This window comes from Salvelinus alpinus, chromosome 1 (genome assembly GCF_045679555.1).
Source record: "Salvelinus alpinus chromosome 1, SLU_Salpinus.1, whole genome shotgun sequence".
In the NCBI taxonomy this organism is placed as follows: Eukaryota; Metazoa; Chordata; class Actinopteri; order Salmoniformes; family Salmonidae; genus Salvelinus; species Salvelinus alpinus.
In genome coordinates this window covers 21,515,694-21,528,243 of record NC_092086.1, presented here as the reverse complement: position 1 = coordinate 21,528,243, position 12,550 = coordinate 21,515,694, and the positions used below count along the sequence as shown (strand labels likewise).

The following is a 12,550-nucleotide window of genomic DNA, read 5'->3' as shown; positions in this document are numbered from 1 at the left end:
CTCATTAACGCTGGGCTGCAGTGCCTAACACAGGTCATATCTCATTAACGCTGGGCTGCAGAGCCTAACACAGGTCATATCTCATTAACGCTGGGCTGCAGTGCCTAACACAGGTCATATCTCATTAACGCTGGGCTGCAGTGCCTAACACAGGTCATATCTCAGTAACGCTGGGCTGCAGAGCATAACACAGGTCATATCTCATTAACGCTGGGCTGCAGTGCCTAACACAGGTCATATCTCATTAACGCTGGGCTGCAGTGCCTAACACAGGTCATATCTCATTAAAGTATCTCATTGTTTTATACAATATTTTAATAAAGGTTAAATAAAAATATTTAAATGTCAAGGGGACACGTCTCTATTGAAAATTCAGGCTAAGGTACAAAGATACAACACAAACCTGTTTCAAAACATCTTTATTTTCAAATGTAGGTGAATTTAAAAAACTAAATCAAATCCAAAACTTCAATGGCAGGTAAGATGTCATGTAGAAATTCTTAATACAAAAAATAATGATAAAAATAAACCATATTTTCTGATAGAACACTAAACCCAGTCTTGACTGAAAGAGGGACAGTTGTGCTCCTCCCCCACGAAGAGGACAGCGAATCCAACTTTGGGGGAAAGGGGCCTGCGAAAACACACAGCCTTATGGTCGGTGCTTTAAATACCTGGATGTTCACAGAGACTGGATCATACCACAACCATCCAGCTGGATTCAGACTGGATCATACCACAACCATCCAGCTGGATTCAGACTGGATCATACCACAACCATCCAGCTGGATTCAGACTGGATCATACAGCAGGATTCAGACTGGATCATACCGCAACCATCCAGCTGGATTCAGACTGGATCATACCGCAACCATCCAGCTGGATCCTGACTGGATCATACAGCAGGATTCAGACTGGATCATGGGATCAGACTATCATACCGCAACCATCCAGCTGGATTCAGACTGGATCGTACAGCTGGAATCAAGTGGGTTTGTTTTGCAGCTAGGCCAGTTTCAGTGGCTTCAACCACACTTCTAACAAGTCCGGGCTGAGGGAAGGTCTTCTTGATAAGAGGTGTTTGGGTAGTAAAGCTGTGTGCAAAGCTCCCCCAAAAACAGGTCACAAAACAGAGGTTACAGTGCATTTTTATATATGCTCAGTCAGATCCAAGGTCCCTTCATTACTGGGGTAGGTGAACATTTTCCTGATTAAGTTGCACTATGACCCTTGGTCCTGTTCAGTAGGGCACACTGTAGTAAAATGTTGTGAAATAAAATTTAAACAAGCGATTTTTATGGACAAGTCCAGGCATTCCCCCTTTTCAGTCCATTTTCTTCCATTTGGTACCTAATAAACAAAACCCTGGATAGTTACAGTACGTGATTGTTGCTCCCTGTAAAGTGCAGAAGCAAACACATCCTCACTGTTATTGATTCACGTACAGTTCACCTGCATACCGTAGCCTACATAGTGCAGATTTCATTCAGTATATAACTACCCAAACCCCAGTAAACCCTACACAGACAATAAACCCCAGTAAACCCTACACAGACCCTAAACCCTAGTAAACCCTACACAGACCCTAAACCCCAGGAAACCCTACACAGACCATAAACCCCAGTAACTCTGTACAGACATGAAGTTCCTGCAGCCCCTCCAATTTCACTCTCAAACATCCATAAACCCACGTCGGACAACTAAAAACATGGATATATGGTAAAAAAATAAAAATAATAATCACTCATGCTGCATGTAACCCAGACTGGTCCTATGCTGCATGTAACCCAGACTGGTCCTATGCTGCATGTAACCCAGACTGGTCCTATGCTGCATGTAACCCAGACTGGTCCTATGCTGCATGTAACCCAGACTGGTACTATGCTGCATGTAACCCAGACTGGTACTATGCAGCATGTAACCCAGACTGGTACTATGCTGCATGTAACCCAGACTGGTCCTATGCTGCATGTAACCCAGACTGGTCCTATGCAGCATGTAACCCAGACTGGTACTATGCAGCATGTAACCCAGACTGGTACTATGCAGCATGTAACCCAGACTGGTCCTATGCTGCATGTAACCCAGACTGGTCCTATGCAGCATGTAACCCAGACTGGTCCTATGCAGCATGTAACCCAGACTGGTCCTATGCAGCATGTAACCCAGACTGGTACTATGCAGCATGTAACCCAGACTGGTCCTATGCAGCATGTAACCCAGACTGGTACTATGCTGCATGTAACCCAGACTGGTACTATGCAGCATGTAACCCAGACTGGTCCTATGCTGCATGTAACCCAGACTGGTACTATGCAGCATGTAACCCAGACTGGTACTATGCAGCATGTAACCCAGACTGGTACTATGCAGCATGTAACCCAGACTGGTACTATGCTGCATGTAACCCAGACTGGTACTATGCAGCATGTAACCCAGACTGGTCCTATGCTGCATGTAACCCAGACTGGTACTATGCAGCATGTAACCCAGACTGGTACTATGCAGCATGTAACCCAGACTGGTACTATGCTGCATGTAACCCAGACTGGTACTATGCTGCATGTAACCCAGACTGGTACTATGCAGCATGTAACCCAGACTGGTACTATGCTGCATGTAACCCAGACTGGTCCTATGCTGCATGTAACCCAGACTGGTACTATGCAGCATGTAACCCAGACTGGTACTATGCAGCATGTAACCCAGACTGGTACTATGCAGCATGTAACCCAGACTGGTCCTATGCTGCATGTAACCCAGACTGGTACTATGCAGCATGTAACCCAGACTGGTACTATGCAGCATGTAACCCAGACTGGTACTATGCAGCATGTAACCCAGACTGGTACTATGCAGCATGTAACCCAGACTGGTCCTATGCTGCATGTAACCCAGACTGGTACTATGCAGCATGTAACCCAGACTGGTCCTATGCAGCATGTAACCCAGACTGGTACTATGCAGCATGTAACCCAGACTGGTCCGGAACAACAAAAAGAGTCTCAGGATATTCCCAATTGGATCAAACAGTTATTATTGCCAACAATATAAACAGGTTTCTTTTTACATTCTAAATGGATTGCCAAGTTTCAATAATACAGCGGGCCTGGACTAGCTAGTCTCCATCCAACGATATGCAGACAGCATAAAGCTGCTGTGATGTTATGGAAACAGGAGATGTAGAGGGGTAGTAGAGCTGAGTGAGTGATCCACCATGTAATGCTCCGGGCATGCCCAGGTTGTGGTCGGTCCTCTCCTGCCCCAGCGGCATGGCTGGAATCATCATGCATCTCTGGGGTGGCCTCGGCACTGCAGACTCTCAAAGTGGGCCTCTCGTAGGATGCGGTTGATTTGGTGGTACGAGACCAGGTTAGTGGGGTCAGCTAGCTCTGAGGAGCGAGCCGAGCTGAGGGGACTACATGGGCCAGGGGCGTAGGGTTGGGCCCCACTGAGGCTGTCCACAGCACACTGGCTACTGCTGCTGCTCCCCACCGCATGGTCTGGACTGCTGATCCCTCTGCTCTCACTGTTGGACAACTGGATGAGGAGATGAGGAGACAGTGGCATTCAAGCATTAGCAAAAACACTACTGACTGACTATGGTTTCCTCATTCAGTATCTATCGACCTGTTGACAATGACACACACAGTAGGTTAACCATGTTAGCAACACGTCAAGTGTAACAGCGGTAGGCCCAATGGCACTGTTAGTGAAAGTACAGGAAGGGAACTTATGCCTAAGAGTAGGCTGACACTAGGCTGCTGTTACCCCTAGCTGACAATGTACTGTTGGGGGGGATTCACACAATATTGACAATGTAATGTCTCTTGTCATTGGTGCTCGTATGTACCTCCGAGTCCCAGGCATCCCGGCCCAGCTCAGGAGAGAGGGGGTTAGCTCCTCTGCTCGACCTTTTGGCCTTAGGCACCAGCTGGCCATTCTCCTCTTCCCCACCACTCCGCTGGCGTTTCCTTATAAGGGGTTGAAAGACAAACACATTAGAATCTAAGATACAATATACATGCCAGACGGTGCAAGTAGCATGCAGATAAATAATGCAACGAACTCACCTGTTTTCAGTTAACATGTATTGATTGTATTGTCCTAATGACAGGCCTTGCAGCTGGTTACGTGTCGTGGTCAATATAACGTTAGGCTGCAGTGACGAGTTGTTTTTCACCGTCCCTGTTTTCGGCCTAGGCTACTCACAGTTTGATTACGTTTACGGCTCAGCAAGCTAATTAATTAGCGATCTAGCGAGTGTTACACGCCTGCTAAAATACATTATGTTGGTATTTTAAGTGCCATGAAACCAGCGTGTCGAATATATAACGTTAGCTAATTAACATAAAGGGACAGACAGACGTTTGGCGACCTCATCCAAACATGACATTTGAACTACTTTATTACTAGCTAAGCTGTTTAACTAGACACTAGCAAACAGTCAAAGCACCACATCAATAATATCATAATGGTGTACCTGCTGTTTTCGAACTCAAGTCATGGCTAGCAAAACGACAGTTGACAGACTAACTAGGCTAGCAAGCCGGTCACGTTAGGTTGATAGTTATCTAAAGTTAGCTAACATGTAAACAATGTGAGAGAAAGAAACCCGCCCTTACATTCGAGCTTTGAAGCTCAACGTTGCAAGGACCCAAACTATGCTGTCTAACGTTAACTTGCTAGCTACAGTCACGTTAGCCTTCTCGAATCACTGATCAAAACAACAAAAGGAGGTATCCTCGGTGTAGATAAGTGTCTCCCAGGTCAGATTCTCCTGCTAGACAATGCGATGTGTGGTAAAGAAAGACAAATACATTGATTGAAAGCTATATTTCAACAATATCGCCGGTATCCACGCCCCAACATCTATGTAGCTGGCTAGCTACCTCACTAACCTCTGCTGTTTACATGACACCGCGCCTGCGCAGTAAAGACAGAACGTTGGCAAGAGATACCACATGGTGTCGCTGTTTACAGTCCGGTACGGTCTACAAGCAGTACAGCCACTGATACAATGATTGATACAATGCTACAATATCTTATTGTTACAATTATGCATATTGTAACCAATTATATCAATATTGTAACAGTGATTTCAATCAAAGAGATTGTATAGAATAAAACCCCTCATTGTTGTATTGTAAATTGCATTCCATTAATATATTTTTAAAGAGATAACCCTAAAATATTATGATATTATACCAGGTACAAGGGTTCCCTGTATAATATGTATTACATTTTACCTTATGATAGGCATAGTGATTATTGTCCTCTTGAAGAACCCGGAAGTTAAGAGCCCAGTGTAAAAGGCTGGCCAGCTAGTGACGTAAAAACGCCTCCGCGAGTGACTCAAGCGGAGGAAAGAGGTGAACAAGATTAGTAGGGATTCACGGCATCAACAACGCTGTAGTATATAAAGGAATATCAAAATGGGTAACACCGATTCTAAACTGAACTTCAGGAAAGCAGTGATACAGCTGACAACCAAAACACAGGTTGGGTACCTTTGAAATATTTATTATAGGCCAACGCTGAGAAATAGGAAAATATTTGAGTATAAATAGCGACCACAGAAAGAGCGCAATAGCTGGTTGTATATCACTAGGAAGGATAAGGGCTCTATAGGAAAACAAAAGATACAGGCTGCATATAGACCGTCGATGTTCAATGCATAGGTCTATATTGAGATATTTGTTTAAAACAAATATTCTCTCGCACGTCATGAAATTCTTGGCGTATTTGATCATGCGTTTTGTTAGGTTATAATCAAATCCCCCGCGATGATAGCAGTGACACGCTACTGTTTTAAATCCCTCATATGCCTTATTCTGTCCTATTGTTATTTTGGGGTGTTTCTATTTTGCATTAGGTTTCTGCATTAAATGAAAAGTGTGCTCATAAACCTATAGCATACCCAAACACCCCCTTTTCGCTGTTTAATAGACAGTGTCTATTCACTGTCTGCATGATCATAACTCCCTTCTGCAGGCCTTATCATCGGTGACATGAGAAACAGGCAGCACAGTTTTTAGCCAAGTAGAGTACTTGTTGTTTAAGATGTTACATTTTATATTTGGATTCTTATAGATCACCGATAACACATATCTTATTCGATGGTCAAATGACGTAGGCGTCCTTTCTCCCACCGCCCACAGATGTGGCAGGTGTACTGTTATGTGCAGAGATTAGAGCAGCTCATATTTCCTGTTGTTGTATAGACTAACAGCAATTAGGAAGAGATAGGTTGTTATGTTGCCCCATCTGCTAACTTGTGTTGACATGAAACCTAGTCATTAGAATGAGGTGACATTATTCTCATGATATATTTATTTCTATTATTCTAGCCCTCTTTATGTCATAGTATCCTTATTGATCTATTTGTTGATAGTTTATGCATTTGTTGTGTGATTTTGATATTCATTACATTACATTACCCTCTTGCTTTCTATGACACTGTTATACATGCTGTTTTTACACCCAATGTAATAGGTTATCATTAGTCAGATTGGAGCAAGCCTAGACGAGCCCAATGGGTGGTGGGAAATGTAGTCTAAAAGCAGATACATGCATTTTCCACAGCCAGTGGAGGCCACAGACGATGCCTTCTGGGACCAGTTCTGGGCTGACACTGCCACCACTGTGCAGGATGTTTTTGCCCTGGTGCCAGCCGCAGAGATCCGAGCTGTTCGGGAGGAGTCCCCCTCCAATCTGGCAACCCTCTGCTATAAGGTAGAAGGATGAATGATGATGAGGATGTTATGGAAGTGGAACTGCACTGGGCTGCAGCAGATGAACCAGAAAGGTTTCTCAGACACAGATTAAGCCTATACTCATGGACTAAAAAGCTCTTTCAATAGAGATTCTCCATTGAGAATGTTTTTTAGAACTGGACTAGGCTTAATCTGTCTGAGAAACCTACAAAACATATTCAGATACGACTAAACACATTTATTTTAGGTACTGGATGCAAGCTGTACTAACATCAAGTGCATTCCACAGAGATATTGTTATGAAACTTTGCAGCTTTTATTGAGTAGCTGGCTGACTGGCAGAGGCGTCTGTCAGTGAGTCAGTGCCCGCTGCTCTTGGATGCAGGAAAGAAGCAAGGCGTCCTCCCTTCCCGTCTCCGACTCGCTGCTTCCTTTATAAACTGCCTATCAGAAACAAAACAGACCTACTGTTGAGGCTGGGGGTTCTCTAATGGAACAGGACAGACTGTTGGTGCTGGGGGGCTCTAATGGAACAGGACAGACTGTTGGTGCTGGGGGCTCTAATGGAACAGGACAGACTGTTGGTGCTGGGGGGCTCTAATGGAACAGGACAGACTGTTGGTGCTGGGGGGCTCTAATGGAACAGGACAGACTGTTGGTGCTGGGGGGCTCTAATGGAACAGGACAGACTGTTGGTGCTGGGGGGCTCTAATGGAACAGGACAGACTGTTGAGGCTGGGGGTTCTCTAATGGAACAGGACAGACTGTTGAGGCTGGGGGGCTCTAATGGAACAGGACAGACTGTTGGTGCTGGGGGGGTTCTCTAATGGAAGAGGTCAGACTGTTGGTACTGGGGGGCTCTAATGGAACAGGACAGACTGTTGGGACTGGGGGCTCTAATGGAACAGGACAGACTGTTTGGACTGGGGGGCTCTAATAGAACAGGACAGACTGTTTGGACTGGGGGCTCTAATGGAACAGGACAGACTGTTTGGACTGGGGGCTCTAATGGAACAGGACAGACTGTTTGGACTGGGGGGCTCTAATGGAACAGGACAGGCTGTTGGTGCTGGGGGGCTCTAATGGAACAGGACAGGCTGTTGGTACTGGGGGGCTCTAATGGAACAGGACAGACTGTTGGTGCTGGGGGGGCTCTAATGGAACAGGACAGACTGTTGGGACTGGGGGCTCTAATGGAACAGGACAGACTGTTTGGACTGGGGGGCTCTAATGGAACAGGACAGACTGTTGGGACTGGGGGGCTCTAATGGAACAGGACAGACTGTTGAGACTGGGGGCTCTAATGGAACAGGACAGACTGTTGGGACTGGGGGCTCTAATGGAACAGGACAGACTGTTGGTGCTGGGGGGCTCTAATGGAACAGGACAGACTGTTGGTGCTGGGGGGCTCTAATGGAACAGGACAGACTGTTGGTGCTGGGGGGCTCTAATGGAACAGGACAGACTGTTCGGGCTGGGGGGCTCTAATGGAACAGGACAGACTGTTGGTGCTGGGGGGCTCTAATGGAACAGGACAGACTGTTGGGACTGGGGGGCTCTAATGGAACAGGACAGACTGTTGGTGCTGGGGGGCTCTAATGGAACAGGACAGACTGTTGGGACTGGGGGGCTCTAATGGAACAGGACAGACTGTTGGTGCTGGGGGGCTCTAATGGAACAGGACAGGCTGTTGGGACTGGGGGGCTCTAATAGAACAGGACAGACTGTTGGTGCTGGGGGGCTCTAATGGAACAGGACAGACTGTTGGTGCTGGGGGGCTCTAATGGAACAGGACAGACTGTTGGTGCTGGGGGCTCTAATGGAACAGGACAGACTGTTGGGACTGGGGGGCTCTAATGGAACAGGACAGACTGTTGGTGCTGGGGGGCTCTAATGGAACAGGACAGACTGTTGGGACTGGGGGGCTCTAATGGAACAGGACAGACTGTTGGTGCTGGGGGGCTCTAATGGAACAGGACAGACTGTTGGGACTGGGGGGCTCTAATGGAACAGGACAGACTGTTGGGACTGGGGGGGCTCTAATGGAACAGGACAGACTGTTGGGACTGGGGGGCTCTAATGGAACAGGACAGACTGTTGGTGCTGGGGGGTTCTCTAATGGAACAGGACAGACTGTTGGTGCTGGGGGGCTCTAATGGAACAGGACAGACTGTTGGTGCTGGGGGGCTCTAATGGAACAGGACAGACTGTTGGTGCTCGGGGCTCTAATGGAACAGGACAGTCTGTTGGTGCTGGGGGGCTCTAATGGAACAGGACAGACTGTTGGGACTGGGGGGCTCTAATGGAACAGGACAGACTGTTGGGACTGGGGGGCTCTAATGGAACAGGACAGACTGTTGGGACTGGGGGGGGGGCTCTAATGGAACAGGACAGACTGTTGGGACTGGGGGGCTCTAATGGAACAGGACAGACTGTTGGGACTGGGGGGGGGCTCTAATGGAACAGGACAGACTGTTGGGACTGGGGGGCTCTAATGGAACAGGACAGACTGTTGGTGCTGGGGGGCTCTAATGGAACAGGACAGACTGTTGGTGCTGGGGGGCTCTAATGGAACAGGACAGACTGTTGGGACTGGGGGTTCTCTAATGGAACAGGACAGACTGTTGGGACTGGGGGGCTCTAATGGAACAGGACAGACTGTTGGTGCTGGGGGGCTCTAATGGAACAGGACAGACTGTTGGGACTGGGGGCTCTAATGGAACAGGACAGACTGTTGGTGCTGGGGGTCTCTAATGGAACAGGACAGACTGTTGGGACTGGGGGGCTCTAATGGAACAGGACAGAATGTTGGTGCTGGGGGGCTCTAATGGAACAGGACAGACTGTTGGGACTGGGGGGCTCTAATGGAACAGGACAGACTGTTGGGACTGGGGGGCTCTAATGGAACAGGACAGACTGTTGGTGCTGGGGGGCTCTCTAATGGAACAGGACAGACTGTTGGTGCTGGGGGGCTCTAATGGAACAGGACAGACTGTTGGGACTGGAGGGCTCTAATGGAACAGGACAGACTGTTGGTGCTGGGGGGCTCTAATGGAACAGGACAGACTGTTGGGACTGGGGGGCTCTAATGGAACAGGACAGACTGTTGGGACTGGGGGGCTCTCTAATGGAACAGGACAGACTGTTGGTGCTGGGGGGCTCTCTAATGGAACAGGACAGACTGTTGGGACTGGGGGTTCTCTAATGGAACAGGACAGACTGTTGGTGCTGGGGGGCTCTAATGGAACAGTACAGACTGTTGAGACTGGGGGGCTCTAATGGAACAGTACAGACTGTTGAGGCTGGGGGGCTCTAATGGAACAGGACAGACTGTTGGTGTTGGGGGGCTCTAATGGAACAGTACAGACTGTTGGGACTGGGGGGCTCTAATGGAACAGGACAGACTGTTGGGACTGGGGGGCTCTAATGGAACAGTACAGACTGTTGGGACTGGGGGGCTCTAATGGAACAGTACAGACTGTTGGGACTGGGGGGCTCTAATGGAACAGGACAGACTGTTGGTGCTGGGGGGCTCTAATGGAACAGGACAGACTGTTGGTGCTGGGGGGCTCTAATGGAACAGTACAGACTGTTGGGACTGGGGGGCTCTAATGGAACAGGACAGACTGTTGAGGCTGGGGGTTCTCTAATGGAACAGGACAGACTGTTGGTGCTGGGGGCTCTAATGGAACAGTACAGACTGTTGGGACTGGGGGGCTCTAATGGAACAGGACAGACTGTTGAGGCTGGGGGTTCTCTAATGGAACAGGACAGACTGTTGGTGCTGGGGGGCTCTAATGGAACAGTACAGACTGTTGGGACTGGGGGGCTCTAATGGAACAGGACAGACTGTTGAGGCTGGGGGTTCTCTAATGGAACAGGACAGACTGTTGGTGCTGGGGGGCTCTAATGGAACAGTACAGACTGTTGAGGCTGGGGGGCTCTAATGGAACAGGACAGACTGTTGGTGCTGGGGGGCTCTCTAATGGAACAGGACAGACTGTTGGTGCTGGGGGGCTCTCTAATGGAACAGGACAGACTGTTGGGACTGGGGGTTCTCTAATGGAACAGGACAGACTGTTGGGACTGGGGGTTCTCTAATGGAACAGGACAGACTGTTGGTGCTGGGGGGCTCTAATGGAACAGGACAGACTGTTGAGGCTGGGGGGCTCTAATGGAACAGGACAGACTGTTGGTGCTGGGGGCTCTAATGGAACAGGACAGACTGTTGGTGCTGGGGGGCTCTAATGGAACAGGACAGACTGTTGGTGCTGGGGGCTCTAATGGAACAGGACAGACTGTTGGTGCTGGGGGCTCTAATGGAACATGACAGACTGTTGGTGCTGGGGGCTCTAATGGAACAGGACAGACTGTTGGTGCTGGGGGCTCTAATGGAACAGGACAGACTGTTGGTGCTGGGGGCTCTAATGGAACAGGACAGACTGTTGGTGCTGGGGGCTCTAATGGAACAGGACAGACTGTTGGTGCTGGGGGGCTCTAATGGAACAGGACAGACTGTTGAGGCTGGGGGGCTCTAATGGAACAGGACAGACTGTTGGTGCTGGGGGGCTCTAATGGAACAGGACAGACTGTTGGTGCTGGGGGCTCTAATGGAACAGGACAGACTGTTGGTGCTCGGGGCTCTAATGGAACAGGACAGACTGTTGGTGCTGGGGGGGCTCTAATGGAACAGGACAGACTGTTGGTGCTGGGGGGCTCTAATGGAACAGGACAGACTGTTGGTGCTGGGGGGCTCTAATGGAACAGGACAGACTGTTGAGGCTGGGGGGCTCTAATGGAACAGGACAGACTGTTGGTGCTGGGGGCTCTAATGGAACATGACAGACTGTTGGTGCTGGGGGCTCTAATGGAACATGACAGACTGTTGAGGCTGGGGGGCTCTAATGGAACAGGACAGACTGTTGGTGCTGGGGGCTCTAATGGAACAGGACAGACTGTTGAGGCTGGGGGCTCTAATGGAACATGACAGACTGTTGGTGCTGGGGGCTCTAATGGAACAGGACAGACTGTTGGTGCTGGGGGCTCTAATGGAACAGGACAGACTGTTGGTGCTGGGGGGCTCTAATGGAACAGGACAGACTGTTGGTGCTGGGGGGCTCTAATGGAACAGGACAGACTGTTGGTGCTGGGGGGCTCTAATGGAACAGGACAGACTGTTGAGGCTGGGGGGCTCTAATGGAACAGGACAGACTGTTGGTGCTGGGGGGCTCTAATGGAACAGGACAGACTGTTGGTGCTGGGGGCTCTAATGGAACAGGACAGACTGTTGAGGCTGGGGGGCTCTAATGGAACAGGACAGACTGTTGGTGCTGGGGGGCTCTAATGGAACAGGACAGACTGTTGGTGCTGGGGGGCTCTAATGGAACAGGACAGACTGTTGGTGCTGGGGGGGCTTTCTTTCAAAATAAGCCATAATCACTGTCAATCGTGATGTCTTCACGTTTTACAGGTGACACATCCAAATTGTATCTGCATGCCGATCACTTGATCTCAGTCAGTTTCATGGGAACATTTAGATCTTCTTGAAAGACTGTGAGTGAATTAAAAGACATGATGTTAACAAACTCCACTAAACAACAATAGAAACACAACATGTAAAGTGTTGGTCCCATGTTTCATGACCTGAAATAAAAGATCCCAGAAATATTTTCCATACGCAGAAAAAAACCTATTTCTCTCAAATTTTGAGCACAAATTTGTTTATATCCTGTCAGTGAGCATTTCTCCTTTGCCATGATAATCCATCCACCTGACAGGTGTGGCATATCAAGAAGCTGATTAAACAGCATGATCATTGTGCTGGGGACAATAAA

General features: G+C 48.5%; 2 protein-coding genes across 2 annotated transcripts in view; one reads left to right on the top strand and one right to left on the bottom strand.

Annotated features, from left to right (window-relative positions):
* Positions 1–402: 402 nt before the first annotated feature.
* Positions 403–5,029, bottom strand: LOC139571257 (protein VCF1). Its single transcript, XM_071393951.1, has 4 exons — positions 4,074–5,029; positions 3,854–3,974; positions 2,799–3,540; positions 403–2,230 (listed from the first exon to the last, which is right to left on the bottom strand). The coding sequence occupies exons 1-3, from the start codon at positions 4,088–4,090 to the stop codon at positions 3,286–3,288; spliced, it is 393 nt and encodes a 130-aa protein (XP_071250052.1). The 5' UTR covers positions 4,091–5,029; the 3' UTR covers positions 403–2,230; positions 2,799–3,285.
* Positions 5,030–5,341: 312 nt separating this feature from the next.
* Positions 5,342–12,550, top strand: part of hid1a (HID1 domain containing a) — a 55,623-nt gene continuing 48,414 nt past the window's right edge. Inside the window, exons 1-2 of the mRNA XM_071393936.1 lie at positions 5,342–5,501; positions 6,586–6,735. Of these exons, the coding sequence (XP_071250037.1) occupies positions 5,436–5,501; positions 6,586–6,735 (216 nt within the window). The 5' untranslated portion in view covers positions 5,342–5,435. The remainder of the gene's footprint in view (positions 5,502–6,585; positions 6,736–12,550) is intronic.